Here is a 22,052-nt window from a genome sequence, read left to right as displayed (position 1 = left end):
CAGCAGAGGCCTTCTCTCCGGTCAGTAACGAATGATGTCACTGCACCTGCTTCGAAAGAGCCCGGGGAAAACGACTCAGCTGAAATTCTTCCGGGTGACACGCGAGCGCAGTCGCATTAGCGCTCTTCGCAATCATGGTGCGAGGCTTTCGGTTTCCCTGCGAGCGCGCATGCATCGCGATAAAAGTAATGCGACGACGTGCCCTCCCAACGCCCTGGAGACAAGTGCTGCCCAAGGCTACCGAGAAGAGACTGCATCGCGTGCCCATGCGGCAGCAGCAAACGTGGACTCCGTCACGATAGCGCTGCCGCTGGAAGCCACTATCGCGCCGCCAATGTCCTCCTCGATCCCACAGCCGGCGGGGTTGAATGAACAGCCGCCAGCGCTGCTACAGCACCGGCCGCGCTGCAGGCGGCCAGCCAATCTCGGAGGCGGCGCACCCGAGGTCGCCGTGTGTGAAGACGTGCAGAAAGCGTATAAGCTGATGGCGCGGCTGTTGAAAGCGTGCTCTACGCTTTTGCTTTTACTGTTCGATGTGTGAAACCGCGGAAGGCGTGTACTCGTATTTCCACTCATTCTCTCCTTTATTTGGTTTTTGCAGTCGAGTATTATTATCTGATCGCTACCAGAGCCACAATCAACGGAATAAGGAAAGAACTTGTCAGCTATAGAGGTATTAAAGGAAAGAGAGACATCTGTAAACAGCCTGAATCACATCAAAAGGATTGAAGGGTTGTAACCATGTTTTGACAGCTGGATCTTTCTTTTCCGCATTAGATGTCCCAAATGGCATTACAGCTCCAGAAAACCGGATAACAGAACATCCTCTTGTACTGCACGAAGTATAGTCGAGCCTACGGCGTGTGCGGTTAAGCATGCAAACGGTTCCGATAAATGGAACCCGGTTAAATCCGCAAATCAGGCAAAGAGCAGCGCTCACCTGTCCGATACGGAGTCCGTTTTTGAGCCAGTGGATGGTGGGCGGGGGGTTCCCACCTGCTTCGCATTCTACCACCAGAGACTCGGACTCGGCGACCGTCATCACGTCAGGTGGGGTGTTGCGAAGCTTAAGGTGCGACTTGCGCAACAGGTTGCTGCCAGGGCCTGCGTCGGAGCAAGCACACGACACGTCAGGTTTTTTGCCGCTCGAAACCAACATGTGACTGGTGAGACATGATGGGATGCTTCGACACTTACCTACTCGTGAGCCTCTCTGTGCCTTGGACACGAACAGCTGCGTAAAGGAGCAGACATGTGTGTTGTCGTTAATTTTCCGAACACACACACACACACACACACACACACACACACACAAGTCGATACGCAAGGTCGTCTTATTTTGGATTGACTATTAAAGGGCGCATAATGGAGCACGATATGCGCTCATACGCTTTCCTTGATTTCGTAAAAGCTGTTCAAGAAGCCGCAGAGACATCCTTGCTAACGGCCAAGGGCACATTTTTCACGACGCAATGAACTTTTCAGGCGACGCCAATCAGCTCCTGGAAGGCTTTCGAAATGGCTACGCGCCCGCGACCTCAAATGAGCGCCTTCTGTAGCGCCTTCCGCGAATATTGAGCTTGCCTTCGTACCTTTCGAGACACGAACCGGTGCAAGCAGTTCAAGAGCGAGCAGGCGCGCTATCAGTCAAAGAAAGGGGATCAAGAAAATCGAGAGCATCGGTCGTCTCATGCGCTGTAGCCCTGTTACCTCAAACGCGATAAGAACGCCTCTGTACTCAGTATTCGTAGAAGTGCCAGGAGCCTTACATTTTTTCTCGCGTTTATCTCTCGCTACACTACCACGCATCTTGAGTGGTACTACAAGCCAACAATTGAAGCCTGCGATAGCAGCCTGCAACTTTCATTCATATCTCCCGGAGAAATGTGAGCATGTTCGTCACAGGTCTGCTCTAATGATGTTCTAATGAGCAGCATGTTCGCGCTGACGCCCCTGTGTTTCCCAGCGTGTTCAGACATGATAAGACAAGGGGCTGCACCTTTTCTTCGCACATATTGCAAAACCTTGAAGGTACCTTTCCCTGCAGCGTTACGCACCTTCAACGATATCTGATTCGTCTATAGTACAAAGCAAGAACTACCGTGCGTTGCGTTCATTCGATCATGATGGCGACTATTCACTGGTAAAGAAGAGAACGCAGGCATTGTGATTTCTGGACGCGCTTGGTTATCTGTTGCGTCAGGTATCACAAGAGTGACTGTCAAATGACGCGCTATGTAAATGAAAGACAGCAGAAACATCCTGTGATATCCTACATGGCTGCCGAAGTTTAGAATAAATTAAACATTCAAATCCTCCTGTAGGAGACAAGTTCCTACTAGAATTAAAGATACGCCGTGTTCTAAAAGGCGTGCAAAACCCGATTCAGCGTGTATTACGAGTGTACGCGGAATCTACAGCTGCGGTGCAGTAGCTTCTAGATACCCGAGGCAAGGGGCGAATGCCACTGCTAACCGTGTCTTCGATGCTGCAGACTGAGTTATCAACGGCAAGGCGGGGTAGCGAGACCACACTCGGCGTGCTGCATCGGTACATACTACATAAGTTCAGTAGGCTCTGTGAAACAACGGTTGGGCGAACTCACCCCGACGGCGTTGTGCTGCCGGGCCCCTTGGCCGACCAGCGACCTGCCCAGGACGACAGGCAGCAGCAGCACCAGGACGCTGACAAAGCTCGCAGTTCGCAGGCGCATTCCGTTTGCCGGGATTCGCACAAGTGGCGTCTGGACGCTCAAGACTCAGAGGCACGCTTCCTGCGTTGACAGAATAAAGACGATTATATAGTTCACTGACAAGCCAATGCTTGCGATTTCTCTTGACGAAGGGCAGTGGGACAACTGAGTTAATGGAAAGAGAATTACAAGAAAACCGTGCAGATCAGCACAACTGTCACACAAACACGACATCTATCTCGCTTCGAGAGCTTGAACACGCTCGGAGGCTTCCGTGAAGGAGGGAGATGTGACCTGTGCTCGGGAATGAAAAGGTTCTCGTGATTTCTTAGTGATTCGATGCTTATATCTGCCTCGCATTGTACAAGAGCTCAGTACAGCATGAGAAATATGTTGTCCTTAGCGAGATAGAGAGAACAGAAAACAAGAAACGGGTAGGAGGAGGAGGACGTTGTAGGCTCTAGGCGGATCTAGCCTTGCAAGACATGCCCAGGCAGTTTCTCCGCCCGAGGGGCTCCATTCAGAAAAGTTCGTCCCTGTTCAGAAGCGCAGCACGAGACGGATGAACAAGACGGCGCGCACAGCGAAGGCACAGAGGTTAGCCAGATTAACTGTCCGGTTGGGTAACTCTGCACTGAGGAAAAGGAAATGGGAAGAACAGATGAGAAGATATGAAGAGTGTCTGTCCGCACAAACATTTGGAAGGCAACTGACAACGGCTACTGTTGTTCATTACATCACGGTGGCGTTCAAAAAACACAGTGTAACGCTTTTAGAGCAACTCAGACAGACGTTGGCTGGTATTAAGGCTTTGTCCTTGGTTTATGACTCACCAAGACAGACACTACTTAGGCGCATCTATAGGTATGTCGCATACTTGTGTACGTCTGTTCGTGCTATCTTATACGTTGACGACGGAGTCTCCGTCAGAGCTGCTCAGCAGTAGATGGGTAATCAAGAGTATAGGCACAGGCCATGTTCCATAACAGTAATCGACCATCTTCCTTTCACATTACGTACAATATAACCGATAAAGGACATACGTTCACTTTAAACGTAACACAATTTTTAATATAATTGTGCTCATTTTAACTTTTCAAGATCGAGTTGCAAAAAGGAAAAAGAACAAAGAAGCCAAATGTAAAGAATTATATCCAGAACATGCAAGGCTCTGATTTTCGCAACTCGCTGAACAGATGCCATTCAGTGTCTTATAGTAGGTCTGCTTTTGCGTTATGTGCACAGTTTTGCAACGGTATTTACACACCGGCGATACAAGCAACATAACCATGGGCAACGTCTCCTCTGTCTTGCTCTTATCCGGCCATGTGCTGCTTTTCCCCCGCCGAAACAAAGCACAATACTCGAAACGCTGGCGGGAGCCGTTAGAAGTGTATCCCTTTCATCCGCTGAGCCGCGACAGTTACGCGTATACGGGACATCCGTAACTCCGCCGGATACACCGCGGCAACGTCGAGCTAGGTGTTACGCGACCCACACCTGTAGCGGCGCCCGTATCCCCAGGCCGCATGCCCCGCAGGAGGCGAAAGCTGCCATGGGGAGTTTCCGGGAGACGCCAAAGTCCCACATAGAGTCCGCGAAAGGGAGAGCGGCCGCTTTCTTGGGGCCTTTGTCGGTCGGCGAACTCCTCAGATTTCGCGCGTCGTCGTCGCGAGAAGCACCGGACGCGTGTGCTCGTGACAGCACCGCGTGCCCCGAAGACAATGGAACGGGCAGTGGTTGTTGCTGCCTCCGGCCGTAATGCGAGAACAAGCGCCGAGACACCGTCGCAGGTGGACGATCATCATGCAACGTTTCCCTGCACCCGCACGCGCCGCTGATGCGCCCACGCGTAAAGACGCATAGCGAAACTGAACAGCCGCAGGGCGAGCTCCAGCGCAGGAGCGTTTTACTCGCAGACCATTCAGGCTTTAAGAATGTATTTTCGGTACTTTTATTCAGCATCAGCGTGGCCTCCAAAAAAAATTCTGCCGTCGCCGTCGCCGTGAAGTTCCGTATAAAGTCCAAACACGATAACATCGCCTCCGCGCGTCGTACTCTGTATTGCGAGTGAAAGCTTGCGAGGGTCAGCTGACGATCGCGGCTTATAATCGCGCGCGCGAGCCACATGGGCCCATTCAACTCCGACTGCTGCTGCTGCTGCTGCTGCTGCTGCTTACGGCGCGGCCGCGCGGCCGCCGTCTCTTTAAAGCGATGTGAGACGTGGCCTACGTGCGCGCCCGCGCGGGCCTCATCTTCAAAGCGATCTGCGATGTGGACAAAGTGCATGCGCCGAGTGCAGGTATAGCGTTGTATGCACTGTGCTTTCAGCGTTTAATTCGCATTGAAGCGAGACACAACACGAAGATAAATTTTCTCGCTTTTGCTAACGCGTTTCCTCATTCCAGCACTTTGAACAGCTAGTTTCCGCGGTCATCGAGCGCGATGTGTTCATGATTACCTGTGCGCGCGTGACACCGTGATTGTTAATTTAGTTAGTAAGTGAATGCTTACAAGTTATATACGGCCGATAAAACTACTATTCTTACTTCGTATAGCTGTCTACTAATTTGCTATCGCAATCGATCTTTCGGATTTCGGGCGAAACTGCGCTTTGTGTGTGTGTTTGTGTGTGTGTGTGTGTGTGTGTGTGTGTGTGTGTGTGTGTGTGTGTGTGTGTGTGTGTGTGTGTGTGTGTGTGTGTGTGTGTGTGTGTGTGTGTGTGTGTGTGTGTGTGTGTGTGTGTGTGTGTGTGTGTGTGTGTGTGTGTGTGTGTGTGTGTGTTGTGTGACACGGACGTTCTTCCAATTCCCAAATTACCTCAATTTTGTTTTAATACGTTCATGCGATACTACTGCTACGATTACTACTATTGCAACTACTACTACTAACTCTACTAACGCTACTATTACTACTACTAGTACTACTGCATGTATTAATAATAAGAATAATAAAAAGAAGATGAAGAAGGAGCTTATCGCGCACGCGTACGGGACTGAATTTGTCGGCAAGTTTTCAGAACCACCGGGGCACCATTCCCATCCAAGAGCTGCTCGCAGACTAATTAACGAGGTGACGCCAACGTCAGCGACGCTGTTTACTTGAACGCAAAGCCTTTCAGTGGCAGGATGCTTTGCGGCACACAGATACTGGTCGTGCGGACTTTCAAGAAAGAGGACAACGCCGAGCTTGCTAAAAACTTGGCGCTGCACAGACGCATTAGTCATCCTCGCCTTTCGTAATTAGCCGACTCAAAGCGGCTATTGACCCTGACGCCCAGTGCATGGCACAAACATGCTATATACCACTTAAAAGTGGGCTAGCCTCCCAAAAGCATATTTGCGCGCGGCATAGACGTAAAGTCGCCTGCAGCAGCCTGACCATTGAGGGCGAGCGATGAACACGAAGCCGTCGCACATACAGTGCTCTATGGAAACTTATGACCATAACCGCGACACTCCCTGCCAATTCGACGTTCAGTCTCTATAATTACTCGAAAATGAGACGTCCACCCAATCGTAGCAATTGCTACAAAGGAAACCCATACGGGTTCCTCAGTTCAGTTTTGCACAGTTCTCAGTTTAATCAAGGGATGTATACCTCTTGTTTCTTCAGGGCAAGGAACGCTCGATCCATTAAGCCTCTTTACGGATTTCACGTCGTCGCTGCGCATATCGCCTCATTATGTGGGCATTTTCAAGTAATAAATAATACAAAATATTCTTCTAGTCGCTACAGGGACTTTCCGTAGAAATGCGACTCGGTAAGAATACGGCCGTCACAAGAGGCAAAATCAAAAGCACTGCGTCCGCTGCCAGTGCTCGCAGATACTCTCTTATCGCTCGACTCTCCGCAGGTACGCACGTACTTCATCACAGTAGGCATTGGACTTCTCAAATCTCACGCAATCCCTGTGAAACGCACAATCCTTTACTGCTCTCGCGCAGTCGACACCTCGCTCTGCACGAGTCACCGCCCTGGGTATTATCTACGTGGAGCTCTTCGAAATTCTTTTCCTTTATTTATTTATTTATTTATTTATTTATTTATTTTCCTGCTTTCCTCGTTTCTTGGAAAAACTCGCGCTCACACGGTGCACTCCGCTCAAAAACGATTAAGCGCAATTTTAGGTCAGGATGCATCGATGCGTCTTACGTTGGTTTGCTTCGTTTGATTCTGTATAAGGGCTAAATACAGTCCGACTTAGCGCGCGCACGCGTTACGTCACGTTGGCGAGAACAAAGGCGTCTGCAATTCCGGCCGATGGTTCGACGCACTCGCGCAGCCATGCAGCGTAACCGGACGGGCCGGGAGTCGAGCGACGGTCGCCCGCGCGCCGGTAACGTCGGACTATAAACGCGCCTTTAAGGCTGTTTCGAGATGACTGAACTACGTTCACGCTACGTTTTAACTTCTAGCATTTAGACCACTCGGTCCCCTCCACTCCAACGTACACAAACGCTTTCTTCCGGAAGAAAAAGAAGCAAAGAACAGCTGTGCGCCGGCACCTGCATACGCACAGTGTGGGCGGAACATATATCACCGGCTCACGCACACCGGCGATCTATACACACACTCCTTTTTACCATATATAGAGTGGGACCGGTAACAGAACGTAGCGGAACGAAGAAGAAAATGACTAGCATGCACTCGAGGGAGCGATATATAGAAATAATAACAAGAAAACGCCGAAAATTTTCGGGTATAGCCCTGCGACGATCCGGTTGTTTGTACGAACACGAGAAAGTCAACACCCCATAAAAATCTTACTGACGCAAAGCTTGAGAAGGGGCAATTATCGTCGCACAAGCGGCAAATACGACCAAGAGTATGTGCAAGCAGTTCATGAAGCAGCGATTCGACAGGGGCGCAAGTCAGTGCTTGACAAAGTCCCGAGTCGAAGTGCCTTCGTCGCGGTACAGAGCTTCGCTTTCGCGCATGGTGCAAGATCCTCCGGAAGTTCACGATAACCAAAACTCCTCAAGGGTAGCTCTTAAGATGATATAATTCGGACTCTCGGAAACACCAGAACCAGCCAGAAAACAATCGTGAGAAGGCACGGATGGCGCAGCTTGGTGGGTAGTGTCACACACACACACACACACACACACACACACACACACACACATATATATATATATATATATATATATATATATATATATGGTAACGGAAGACAGCGCATGTTGTGCCAGACTGCCAACACACCGCCCTAAGCACTTGCTCCTTACCTATAGATCCACACAACTTCGAGTTGAGCTCGGATACTCGCAGGATGGACCGTTCGCCAAAGGAGATGAGGATGGAGTGAGCGACTTGTGCAAGAGACAACAGCGGGAGACGCACGGCGCTTGCTTGCAGAGGGAGCGAATCTTGACTGGCCCTCCCTCATGCGCGATAACGGAGACCTTTCAGCGGGCTTCTCGGATAAAATGGCTGAGATTGGTGCGTTATACGTGGTCACGTGTGCCACGCGGACGAAACTCATCCACGAGGGCTAGCCCACCAGCGAGCCTTCCCTGCTACCCAGTATAGAGGCATTTGCCCCTGGTGCGGCACCAAGCCCACCTTATATCACATTACATGGGGATGCGTTCAGAATCAACAATTCCTTCAAATAAAAGACCCGAGTGCGGAGCAGCGGGAGAGGGTGCTCTCCAGCAGCGACCCGAAAGTCCAGCATGGACTAGTAAGGCACGTTCACCGAGTCATCATCATCATCATCATCAGCAGCAGCAGCAGCAGCAGCAGCAGCAGCAGCAGCAGCAGCAGCAGCAGCCTGGTTACGCCCACTGCAGGGCAAAGGCCTCTCCCATACTTCTCCAACAACCCCGGTCATGTACTAATTGTGGCCATGTCGTCCCTGCAAACTTCTTAATCTCATCCGCCCACCTAACTTTCTGCCGTCCCCTGCTACGCTTCCCTTCCCTTGGAATCCAGTCCGTAACCCTTAATGACCCTCGGTTATCTTCCCTCCTCATTACATGTCCTGCCCATGCCCATTTCTTTTTCTTGATTTCAACTAAGATGTCATTAACTCGCGTTTGTTCCCTCACCCAATCTGTTCTTTTCTTATCCCTTAACGTTACACCCATCATTCTTCTTTCCATAGCTCGTTGCGTCGTCCTCAATTTAAGTAAAACCCTTTTCGTAAGCCTCCAGGTTTCTGCCCCGTAGGTGAGTACTGGTAAGACACAGCTGTTATACACTTTTCTCTTGAGGGACAGTGGCAACCTGCTTAATGATGCCCACAAGTTTGTCGTTCATTGCTTCAACACCAAGGTCCTCTTCCTGAGTTAAAGCCGAATACCTGTTGTGTAGCTTGATCTGGAATTCCTCTATTTCCCTCTTACCGCTAACTCATCGATCGGCTTCTTATGTACCAGTTTCTTCCGTTCCCTCCTCAGGTCTAGGCTAATTTGAGTTCTTAACATCCTAGCTGTGGTCACTGCAGCGCACCTTGCTGAGCACGTCCACATCTTGTATGATGCCAGGGTTAGCGCAGAGTATGAAGTGTATTTCATTTCTTGTCTCGCCGTTCGGGCTCCTCCACATCCTCTTTCTGCTATCCCACTTGCGGAAGAAGGTATTCATTATCCGCATAGTATTCTGTTCCGCAAACTCTACTAATAACTCTCCCCTGCTATTCCTAGTGCCTATGCCATATTCCCCCACTGCCTTGTCTCCAGTCTGCTTCTTGCCTACTTTGACATTGAAGTCGCCCATCAGTATAGTGTATTTTGTTTTCACTCTACCCATCGCCGATTCCACGTCTTCATAGAAGCTTTCGACTTCCTGGTCATCATGACTGGATGTAGGGGCGTAGACCTGTACAACCTTCATTTTGTACATCTTATTAAGTTTCACAACAAGACCTGCCACCCTCTCGTTAATTCGTTAATGCTATAGAATTCCTGTATGTTACCAGCTATATTCTTATTAATCAGGAATCCGACTCCTAGTTCTCGTCTCTCCGCTAAGCCCCGGTAGCACAGGACGTGCCCGCTTTTTAGCACTGTATAGGCTTCTTTTGGCCTCCTAACTTCACTGAGCTCTATTATATCCCATTTCATCATCATCATCATCATCATCATAATCAGCCTGGTTACGCCCACTGCAGGGCAAAGGCCTCTCCCATACTTCTCCAACTGTTGGAGATCCCATTTACTGCCCTCTAATTCCTCCAATAGCACTGCTAGACTCGCCTCACTAGATAACGTTCTAGCGTTAAACGTTGCCAGGTTCATATTCCAATGGCGGCCTGTCCGGAGCCAGGGATTCTTAGCACCCTCTGCTGCGTCGCTGGTCTGACCGCCGCCGTGGTCAGTTGCTTCGCAGCTGCTGGGGACTGAGGGCCGGGGTTTGATTGTTGTGTTCATATAGGAGGCTCACCGAGTAGCCACCCTCAGTGGTGCCCTGGAATAGGGGCGTCGACCCTGCGCAGATGGGGAATAAGACCGTGAAGACGGCCGACCACATCTGCCACCGCTAATTTCTAACCAATTAGAGCAAATAAAGTTTTTCCTCCTCCTCCTCCTGCTACTTCGTATTTTGCTTCTTTTATTTTACTTTCTCTCCTTCCACATTTTCCCTTCTTTCTTTTATTATTTTTTTTTAATGCGCAGCGCTGACGGTCACGCGCCAGAGGCACGCGGCACTTGGACACGTGCGGCCGTTGCGGAACACTTGTAACTCCGAAATCCGGCATACTTTTGTTTTCCTTTAGTATACGACGGTATGCATGTGAAACCCCGTACACGAATTCAATTTTAGGTGTTGTGTGTGTATTACCATTGTTTAATGCGCCAGGCGGCAATTCACGTTAAGCGTGGCACAACTACAACGCATTTGATTGCATATATGGAGCATTTCATTGTTGCTTTGGTCGTCGTATATTTGTTTGGCGCGGCAGGCTGTGCCATTACGCGCCGCTGCATGACCTAACAGCTGCTGCCAAGGCCCACAGCTGTCAAGGTAAGAGCGCGCCCTGAGACGCGAAACCAAAGTGCGAGGCTGTGCCTTGGACCGTCGACCTGGCGCACTTGCGTACTAGGTTAACGACAGCGGGGATCCTTCGTTTCGAAATAATTATGGCACGTGGACAAAGTGAACGGTGCACCCCTTCTTATTCGGGTCAGAGGTCGCCGACTTTAGATGCCAGACACCGACGCAAGAGAACGTAAAGACGCGCGCCTTGCAGGAGCGCGGAGGCTTTGATTTGGATAATGACGTTCTTCTTCCGCAGGTGCCTAGAGCCCGCTACGTCGCGGACGGTCGACCTGCCCGAGGTTCACCGTGACGCAGCAGCAGTTATCACGACTACTGAGGGGCGACGGCGCGACCACAGATAGTGCGCATGGTGCCACGGAGGAGCAGACGATAAGGGCAGCCGCATCAAGGGTTGACGACGCGAAGAAAAAAGAAAGTATCTTGCCCCATGGAGCGGCTGCGATAAAATAAAAAAAATAAAGAAAAGCCTTCTAGGAACCGATTCCGCTGAATAGAGTCGGTCTATTTGCACGCACTGTTTGTAAACGTGGCAACGTAAGCGATCGAAAGGTCAAAAGTGGCGCCTGGATGGCGGAAGACTGGTGGGCTGGCTGATTCGGCGCCGCCGGGAGGGAACGCGAGCGTGTTGTGTACGTGTACCGGTGATTATACGTCAAGCTCGATAAGGCCTTGCCACGACCACCGTGCGGACCAATCCTAACAGGCCCGCGGGAACCATAGAGTGCATTTGCTCACGCTCAAGTGCGCCTTACGTGAAAAGAGTTTATATCATAATTGTAGACACGTACTACTGGCTTCTCAACCACTATGAAAATTGAGTGAAGAATGCGGGTATGTTTGTTTGGGATTATAGTTGTCCGGTAAAGAGTAGGCCAGCCACAAAGAGAAGAGTGCCGTGGTGTGTGTGTGTATGTACAATGGGCGTACGATGAAAGCGACGTGCGCGTGTTTGTGCCGTCTCTTTCTGCCCCGGTACTCAGCAGTTGAAAGCTGCCGTCAGCAGCACGTGCATCTGAAGATCGCAACTGCGCAGATTACAGAGAACTTGCTCCTTACAACGTTCCCACAGAGAACAATCAAACGCGTGAGAGAGCACGATGAACACGACGCTCGATTGCTTCGCCGCTGCGCACAAGACATTTGATCTTGCGCTCGGAACCGAAGGCCTTTTACTACAGGCCGCTGTTTCTCACAGGTGGAGAACGTAATACGTGCCGGCACCAGACACTTACCCAAGACCGTATGCGCGTCTTTCTACGACGTTGGACTGCTTCCAGAGTACGCGGCTGCTTCTTGTCGCTGGTATAGGAGTGTCGGCCCGTTTTCACACACGATTATTTAGCTTTCTAAATGCACTAACAGCCTGCACCCCACCTCGGCGTACTAGGTAAGAAAAAGAAATATGACGAGAAAGGATCTCGCCATATAAACGCACCATTTCTCACAAGACGTCTTAAGAATGCGGTTACGGTTCCCAGATCTTATGATGTTTCCCATAGACTTCTTCTGTATATACTATCTCCTAAGTTAAAATTTATTGGGAAGGAACGAAGCAAGAGTGTACTTGTGTAGCGTTTATGTATAGACAGCCTTCTGGGCCCTGTAATGGCTACAATCAACGTTTCACGTTTGCCCGCCGTGGATCTTTAGTGGCTTTGGCGTTGCTAAGCAAGAGGTCGCAGGATCAAATCCCGGCCGCATTTCCGATGGGTGTCGAAATGCATGAAACGCCCGTGTATACCGTGCATTGGGTGCACGTCGAAGAACCCCGGGTGGTCAAAACTAATGCGGAGTCCCCCACTTCGGCGTGCCTCGTAATCAGATCGTGGTTTTGGCACGTGGAATACTACGTCGCCGCACACACCCATCGAGAGATCCCCACCGCGTCTCGTATCTCGATCAGTGGTCGCGCGCCGCTGGGGAAACGCCGGCCTTGGCACGCTTCCGGCGATCCGGAGTGCCTCAAGGTCCTCCAGTGAGACACCTCAGCTCGGAGCGCTTTTCTGGGCTCGCAGTCAATCAGTGCTGATCGATTGGCTGGCGCGCCAGGCCGGTCCTGCGTCGAGCAGGTATATAGGATGTACGGCCGACGCGAGGGCGAGGAATCGTGTTTCTCGGCGGGTACCACCAGTACGCCTCAGGGTCACGGTAGTACGCGTCGAATTCTCGAGCGGTGTCACTTCCTTTTTCGTTGAACATAGCTTTACTTGGTTCCCGCGGCTGACCTCGGCTCGCAGACGAGGTCGCTCGTCATAGGGATTGAACTACCGTAATGTTCCCTAGCTATATACGCCCCAGCTTCGTTTATTTCTGTTATTTTTTCTTCCGTTATGCTTTTTTTTTATTATTATTAAAGAAGGATGCAGAAGTGCGACAGGCCCTGTCGCTGCCTGGTTGTGCTTGTCACTAACCTCATGCAACGCGTAAGTAATGAGATGGTAAAAACAAATTGCTTCCTGTCGTAGGGAAAGAAACAGAAATGTGACCGAACTTGTACATTTACAAAAGCCCAGTGGTGACAGTATGAGGATCGTATAGCTGACGGTAGCCCATACATGCACTCGTATGCCTGAGAGTAATATAACGTGTGGAAAACGCACGAGTCTTTAATTGTCGTAGGTACAAGTTCGAGAGACCGCCATAGGAACAGGCAGTCGGCGAAACGAAGCAGAAGGGAACGGCTTAAGAGGCACTGGCTTGCAAGGAATTTTGTGGCAATACTGAGCGTAGGGTTTTCCGAAGAAGCTGGTCCTCGAGCACATTCCGCGAAGGAGCGAAGAAAGTGAATATTACCAGTGTCATTCATCACTCACAGGGAAGCTATGGAAGTAAATTATCTTCGTAATTACCGATGGCGCAGTCCGATTATTACACACACATTAGCGAGCAAGGCTTATTCTGACACTGAAAATATGGACGGTCTTTACTAGAGTGATGTAGTGAAGGAAAGCGTGTAGCGTTAAGTGGTGTAAAAAGCAATACCTTCGCACAGTACATAGCGGGATGGTGCAATGACACCTGGTGAGTTCACGTGCGTACATTCTTTGAGAGAGAAGTTCGGTTATCAATTGTGTGGCTTTAACACCCCATAACCAATTAGTGAATACTTTCCCTGCTTTTTAGGCAGGCACCACATCAATCCCTAATTGAATTCGCTACACAAACAGAATATATATATATATATATATATATATATATATATATATATCCTATCGCACTTTGAACGAAGGGAGCTTCAGAAACGTTAAAATATTCGGCGGAAGAAGTGTTTGAACCGATGCAAAATAAAGGGAGCCAGTAAACCGTCTCGAAAGTCATGCAGCTTCTCGCACTCAGTTCCGTGCTGAGCGCGAAAAGCATATGCGCATTTCTGAGATATCGTAGTAGATAAGGGACACGTCATTTTACATGCAGTCATGCCCAGGACATGTTGTACGAAATCGGTTCTCGGAAATAAAGTGACGCGAAGCATCGAGGAGCATCCCTCCTGGTTACTGCTAGTGCTAGCTGGTATGCAGATTCCCGTGCATGCCTCTTGACGCTTCAGCGAGCAGTGGGGGCGTGTCCCACACCGAGTTGCATCAGGACGGCGCGGCGGCCGACATGCAAGGCGAGACAGACGAAAACGCGGAGCCTGCGGAGAACAGTCCAGCCAGAGAAGAGGCTCGGGGCAGGATTCGGTAATTCTGCTCCCCAGACAGGCGGTCAAGGCCGCCGCCATGCAGGCATCTGGTGCGAGAAGCTCCAGATGGTCGGCATACCGGGCTCTATTAGTCATCCGGCCACGCTGTGAGAAATGTGCATGAAGACCTTGAACACCTCGCACGTTCGGAGCGCCCGAAAGGCGAGGCCAACCCTTCTGCAGTCGTCGCCTGGGGCTGCCGGAGTAAGCAGCCGCAAATTTACGGCCGCCCTCGCTTCCGCATGGCAACGAGGAGCCGCACTACGCCAGCGCCGGTGGCGTCTTTTCGCGGCACTGCGAGGTGCTGACATTCCAGTAGCGTGCGGTTCGTCTGGTTTCGGCGACTTTGGGCAACGATAGATCGAATTTGCTAATAAGTGTCCATCCTTAGTGCTGATACCACAGATAAGACCTCCCGAGTCGGGACATGCCGCCCTTTCGGCGAGCGAGTGGCATTTTATCCAGCACTAGCTGCTCAATAGGGTACCGCCGTCTCGTTATTGATTATTTTTTGTCATGTGCTTGAAGACACGCCGCATTTACAAGGATGGTATACACAATGAGGCGTCACAGCGCGGAGAGACCGGCCCCCGCAATAGCAAAAATGCGGCTACTACATATATATATATATATATATATATATATATATATATATATATATATATATATATATATATATATATATATATATATATACACACACATTCGTTCACAACACCACACATTGGCAGAAAAATTACGATGGCAATCGCATTGCTGGCAATGAATTACCCGAGCCCTTCTCTAGCGGTGCCGATATGAAGAGTCTCGAAGCTCTCCGTACATGCCCGAAACTTGCCCGTATTTCTTGCGGCTGTCGCTATTCCAAGATAACGTATCTGAGATGAAAGCTCACATGCCTTATCTTCATTGTTACACTCTTCCTTGACATCTCTCATCGACGCTCTGGTATCACGCAGTGTGAGTCACTGTCAATGTAAATAATTAGACAACGGGTGAAGCTACCTGATGTCTTGTCTCTGTCCGTTCAGCAAAGCTGTTTTATTGCTTCTGATAACGGGTCTCGTTATACGGACGGAACCGAACGTTATATGTCATATCACGTATAAACGGATATATATATATATATATATATATATATATATATATATATATATATATATATATATATATATATATATATATATGTGTGTGTGTGTACGTGCTCCTGAAGGGCGGCGGGCCCCCAGGCAGAGTACTCGCATCTGATGGGGTGCACCCCAGCTTCGAGGGGCTGGCCATCATTGCCAGTCACCTGAGGTGCGTGCTCCTGCGGGGCCGCGGGCCCCCGCAGAGTACTCGCATCTGATGGGGTGCACCCCAGCTTCGAGGGGCTGGCCATCATTGCCAGTCACCTGAGGTGCGTGCTCCTGCGGGGCCGCGGGCCCCCAGGCAGAGTACTCGCATCTGATGGGGTGCACCCCAGCTTCGAGGGGCTGGCCATCATTGCCAGTCACCTGAGGTGCGTGCTCCTGCGGGGCCGCGGGCCCCCAGGCAGAGTACTCGCATCTGATGGGGTGCACCCCAGCTTCGAGGGGCTGGCCATCACTGCCAGTCACCTGAGGTGCGTGCTCCTGCGTGGCGGTGGACGGTCACATGTGTCTCGGCGTGATCACACCTCGAATGGTTACGCCGGGCCCGCGCGGCGGGGCTCACCATCCCGTCCGGGCGATGCCCAGGCTGCCCCCTGTGACGGGTCGGACCAACACGCTGCACGTGCCCGCAGCTCCGGCACGACCAGGGGCGCCGGTTGCCGAGAGGGCAGCGGACACCGCGGAGATCGCCCCACCTACGCCGAGGCTGTCGGCTACGCAGCGCCAACGCCGAGTGACTGAGTGGCCAACACTTCAGGTACGGCGCGATCCGGCACTTTTTGGTCCCGCGAGTTCATGACGTTGCGTAAAACAATTGACAAGCGGGTGCGATTTGAGATGCATGCCTCTAATATGAATAAATATTTAGCCTCGGGCGTCGCACCGAAGGGTCTTCAGGTAAAACAGAAGTTGGCAATGGATACCTTTGACGAAAAAGAAAGAGAGCAGTGGAAGTCTATACTGCGGGAGGCCTCGCTTGGGCTCACTCGGCTGAAATTAAATACTTGTTCTGTTTACCTTGTAGCATCACTTGAAATGTGTGGTGCCACGTATTTGTCATTGAACCGTCGCGGCACTATTAGCGCTGTAACATAAGTAGGTGCTCTGCCCCTAAAAAAGTGACAGAGCAATATTTACTGCTCCACTTCTGAATAACCGCGCTAGGCATTTCAAATGAATGCCGACTCAAGAAAGTATAGCCTTTGTCAAAAACCTGCAGAAAATTAGCGGTTTCGGGAGTATTGCGACGTTCCATAGTTGGATCGACACTGCACGTGAGCTAAACCGACTGCAGACTAATAGAATAAAAGAGAACTGTCGTCTTCACCATGCGTACTCTTACAGACCCAAACTATGGTTCCTGCAGGGCTCCACCACTTCGCTCGATAGCACGTTTTTCTTGCGCGTGGTGGCTTTCCACGCAACTCGCCACGGTGTCAAGTGGCTGTGGCGTTCAGCTGCTGAGCGCGAGGTCGTGTGTCCGATTCTCTGCCGCGGCGACCGCATTTTGATGGGGGCGAATCGCAAGAAAGCTCGTCTACGCAGATAAAGGTGCACTTTAAACGACCAAGGATAGTCGAAATTAATCCGTAGCCCTACGCTACAGCCGCACAGTTTCGGAGCATTAAATCTCACAATTCGATTGAAATAACTCAGACCTAGCTCTCAGAGATGCTCTGCCGCTCGTTGATCACAGAGTAAAGCCAGGACGCCGGCCGCACGTAACGCTATACTGTATCGGACACGGCGAGCACTGCTCGTAATAACTGCGGAAATAACGGGATGGTACCAACGACGGCCGCTTCGCCACAGCCTCAGCAGCTGTCAGGTTCAACGGCACTTGTGCTTCAGAATTACACTCCCGCGCAGAGGGTGTCGCGCTTCCACTGAACCATCGGCGAGCGCGTAGCGTGACTAATAATCATCGCCCCCGACGTGCAAGGTAGAAAGTGTAAGGAAGGTTGCCCGAAGCTACAGCTGCGTTCTGCCCAGTGATTAAGTGCTATCGTCGCGAAGGAAAAAAATTGCGCCTTTTCGTAACCGCACGCCCTTTACTTGGCGTCGTCCGAAGGGCCGTCTTTTTCTGCCTTGCAAAAGGGCCGCCGACTCTCGCTACAACCACTCATCGTGTTGAGGCTGGGATGCGCTACGCGGGTGACAAGAAAGCGCTCGCCTGCGCACAATGCGCGGTATGCGCTTATCGCGGGGACTCGTGGGTGCGCCGTGCTGACGTCACAAGAACCGGAGGAGAGAACAGGTCCCGGACCTTCAGTAGTTGTTGCGACACTACGCGCATACGGTTCGTGGTTTCGCACGTACTCTGGCCTGGAGAGGACAACTCATTCAAGCCGGACTCCCGATAGGATTGCGGACGCCCTGGGGGCTTTCGATATCGGGGGTAAGGCAAACAGAGCTGAAAATGGAAAAGGCTGCGGCATCGCCGCAAGCGAGCGTACGCGGTGTGATCAAGGAAGGGAAATGATGCCTTACAGAGGCGAGAAGTGGAGGAGGCGGAGGTAGAATACGCTAAAAGCGGTGTGGCCCTGCATTTCGTGGTTGCGCTGCCGTCGGCGCTAAGGCTATCTGATAAGCCTCGGTAATGGAGAAGCCCGAAAAGCTCCCGGCCAGGCGTGCGCGAGAAACCGACAGTGCAATGACGCAACTTCCGGAAGAGAAAGTGATATCTGAACGAACAGGCACGCCTCCTGATCTCGCTTGGCTAATGTCGCCTATGATAGCCACATTCCTCTTACGCACGTCTCTCCCACTCCTTCACTGCTCTCCTCTTTGCAGAGTTGGCTTCTTCCAGATGGCGTACATGTGACTTTGCTTTATTTTGTTGTCATAGTTGGCATTCCAATAGCAGTCGGTGTGCAACGAATGCAGTACTACAGAAAAATATTCTGAGCCCACATGTGTGTAAAACGATTAAGCTTCCTACAAAAATTATTTGAAGGAACTCTGGCGCTGCGATATATCAGTTACCGTGGGAATGGCAACGTTCTTGTGGGAATAATTATTACGCCTTGTCTTTCTATATTTTCAAGCAATCATGTTTTTTATAACGCATGAAGACGACAAGGCTCCGCGGAATTCGCATCATTGAAAATTGTTGCGTTTATAACGCAATATTTTGTTGAAAATGATCAATTTGCCGATTCAGAAAGCCATTTCAAGCCACAAGGACGAAGTTTAGTCAAATTCATGATCCGCCCATCATTCTCATGCTGGCAGAACCGCCATAGTTTCGGCACCCGTAGACACTAGTGCCAGAGTTCCCTCTAGTAAATTTTGTAACAAGCTCCCTGTGTGAAAAAAAAATGTTCTCAACTCCAGCCTCTATTCAGCTAGACTCTTGCCTTCAAAAAGAAAACGCAGATTTACTGAAGTGTTTCGGAAAGTTAAAACGGCCAGTCGACAAGCACCACCGACGCCATGGCAATTTACGTCAACTCCTGAAGCGACAAAGAATTAAAGTCAACGTATTATATGAAACACCTACGTAATCGTCCATAAAAATTACCGTGACGACATTTATGCAGTGTCATTGAATATGCAGAGCAGAAGCGTACTACCAAGGTGACTATCGCTTTATGATCGCTATGATAAATGATCAGTGGCTCTATGGCGACACTGGAAATGTTCTTGGCCAATGTGAGGTCTACACACGGCCGATGACGCGTCGCGGGCACACTGATGTTTGTGTAACCCGGAATGCCGAACCTTTCCAAAGTAAACGTCAAGAACTACTTTCCGTTGGCCGAGAGCCGTCTATGTTGAAATACCCCACAATTACAAGATGGGAGTGGAGTCGGTACGGGTAGGGTTGACCCGAACAAAGATGCATACGCTTGGCGTTTGCGGCACGATCTTCGTCCGTCTTACGTGCCGCCCGCCGTCGCCGCGCACATTCCCGCTTCTGTTCACGACGGTGTTCTTCGTAGGCGCGCTGTTCTTCCGCAGTCCTCCCCGCACGCGGCCTACTCATTGCACGGGTGGGAGGGGACTGAGATAAGCTTACGTGGTTTGCCTATAGAGCCCGTGACGCAAAACCGCAATCCATACTAAACAGTGCCTGTTCCAGTTTTACCTTTTTTATTACGATATTTTTTTTATCACAGTACGTTTTGACACTTCTCGCGATTAAACACAGCTGGGACATACCCTGCAATCCTCTTTCGCTTTAAGCTTTAGCTCTTTTAGCTCTCGGGTGGCCGGCATCTTTCTTGCCTGCGCACACAAAACGCCAGAACCTAGCGTATAAAAGCTTGGCTATAAAGATAAGGAAATAAAAAAGAAAAAATATATTTCGATCACATATTCTCAGCAACTAGGAAGTGATTCTCATACGGCGCAGGCCGCTTGCTCGGACCATGTCGGCGAGGCCGCTTCTTTTACAGTGTGGCGCATGACGAAAAATTGCATCATCTTCGGCCGCATTCACGGCCGCTAGTAGAGAGGAAGCACCGCTGGGAAGGAGAGGGGGTTGCAGGGGAGGAGGCTTGGAGGGGCTGAGTGCATTTCCGGGGGCGATGGAGGGTTCCAGAAATTGAACTACATTCGGCACGCACTGCCAGAGGCGGGACAGTGGCGAGGGAAACGCAAGGAGGTAATCTGCAGAGGAGCTTGGCGTACAGAAAGTCAAGTATGGCTGGCCTTCGTGCAAAAGGCAAAATAGAAAAAAAAGCACATAAAAAAGAGCAGCATAGAGCAAATTGCATCACCCGAATGCATTTCACTGTAATAAACTGGATACGTTTTTCTTCATTGAAGTCGCAGCAACAGGCGTAGCACGTTAGTTTCGAACTTTGTGAAACCTCCTAAACAATATTCTACAATATCTTGACCAACTTTGAGAACAAGAAAGAATATTCTGTGCTGAGTACATTTTAATGCTGGAAATATTACGGATGCCTTCTTAGAAATTAGTAAAAGGGTTTTAAAGACGATCTATCTGTGGCTCCATCCGGAGCCAAGAGTGATTAGCGCAGCTCTTTGCCACGAACCCCCCCCCCCCCCCCCCCGCTCAACGGGGTAAAACATTCGCTACCCAATATTTGCATATCAGTGTGAGTGTTGCTAGCGTTGGACGCAAGAGTTTTATCAGGAACAAGCCGGATGCCATAAAGGAGATACCGTTCGGCTCCTTGTAAGAACAAGTCCGCTGAACGGTCTTGAGGACAAATGATCTGCCACTCAGCGCGCACGACCAAGCAGAAAAAACAAATTTTGCCACAGATATCTGGGTAACCTCATAACACTAAGGCGTTACATGCAGTAACACTCTCTGGACTTCGTTTTTGGTGTCGACGTGAGATAAAACGTGTTGATCCCGGAATCAAGATGACAGAGGGCTTTAGATCAGAGGGACGCAAACGTTGGGGCCCCCTAGCGCTTGGGGCCACGATACTGCGCAGACCCTTACGTAGGGGCCCGCGCATGCGCACTACCGTGGCCCCAAGCGCTAGCGGGCCCTAACGCTTGCGTCCCCCCTAATCTAAAGCTCTCTAATCAAATACATGGGCGGGCCCATCCTGATACCATGCAGTACACGACACGTGTCCCCCTAAGGGTTTTAATGCGATTTCTACAATGCATTAAAAAACGTAGACGTGGGCTCTGGTACAAAAGTATGGATAAACTGGCAAGTTAGTTGACATTCTCCTTGGGGAGCTTTTGAAGCGCAAGAAAAAAGTGGGTTCTGTGTGTTTTCGTCTCTTTGTTTCGCTTCGAAAAACTTCTCAAGGGGATTCTCAGTGCACTACATGTCTTTACAAGGGTTAATGCGACAGCATTATACAGATCAAAGCCTGTCTTTCGGCAATGTAGGGAGGTATGTCCTCGGGGGTACCAGCGTTGGGTGAAAGTGACGGCTGGAGAAAGGAGGAGCAGCGGAGTGGTATGACGTAGAGCAGAACGTGACAGGGATGGGCAGGTGTGCGGCTGGGTCGCACAATGGCCTCACCAATCTACTCTTTGTGAAAGTGGTTAGAATAAAACCATGGTCGTTGGATAATTATCGACAGATAGGACATCAAAATGCTATCGCATTACAGTCATTGTGGTGTAGCATGAGAACCTGTGAGCTTTCTGGCCTTTGGTAGGTGTTTGACGCAGGATTGAATCGAATTTCATTTCATTGAAAGTTCTAAGCTTCTTAAGGCCACGGGGCGCCTGACAGAAATCCCTGCCCCGCATACTGATGACGGTGGACCAGCCTGAGCCGCGCTGCTAGCGTGACTGAGAGAGGACCCAACATATTCGGGAAGCTTTTATAATGTCTCCGTCAAAGTGGGCGCGTAGTTGTCCACGGGACCGTCGCAGTCACCGGCGCTTGGTGGGATGATCTCGAGGCAATGCAACGTTTTCCAGAGTGAAAAATGCAGCCTTTCTCAGTGGCAAGGGGCTGTTCAGGCTGACACATCTTTCATTTGTTACCTTTGCAGTTTTGACATAATCCGTACCTAGAAACGTACTCATGGAGCCGCACATTTTACCATAAGTTTGAGCATTTTTTTACTGATATGATTCTTGG

General features: G+C 50.3%; 1 protein-coding gene across 3 annotated transcripts in view; it reads right to left on the bottom strand.

Annotated features, from left to right (window-relative positions):
• The window catches only part of LOC126545545 (zwei Ig domain protein zig-2-like), a 129,677-nt gene that overhangs the window by 4,882 nt on the left and 102,743 nt on the right, over positions 1–22,052 (bottom strand). For 2 of the 3 annotated variants that reach the window (XM_050193463.3, XM_072288064.1), the window contains exons 2-4: positions 2,606–2,773; positions 1,198–1,234; positions 941–1,104 (exon numbers count right to left, since the gene is read on the bottom strand). In XM_050193463.3, the coding sequence (XP_050049420.1) occupies positions 941–1,104; positions 1,198–1,234; positions 2,606–2,713 (309 nt within the window). In that variant the 5' untranslated portion in view covers positions 2,714–2,773. Of the gene's footprint in view, positions 1–940; positions 1,105–1,197; positions 1,235–2,605; positions 2,774–7,923; positions 8,024–22,052 lie in introns of those variants that run through there. The other variant, XM_055061447.2, reaches the window with a different exon arrangement.

The sequence above is a fragment of the Dermacentor andersoni genome, chromosome 1, assembly GCF_023375885.2.
Source record: "Dermacentor andersoni chromosome 1, qqDerAnde1_hic_scaffold, whole genome shotgun sequence".
Lineage (NCBI taxonomy): Eukaryota > Metazoa > Arthropoda > Arachnida > Ixodida > Ixodidae > Dermacentor > Dermacentor andersoni.
Note: the sequence above shows the minus strand (reverse complement) of the source record. Positions and strands in the feature narration are given on the sequence as shown.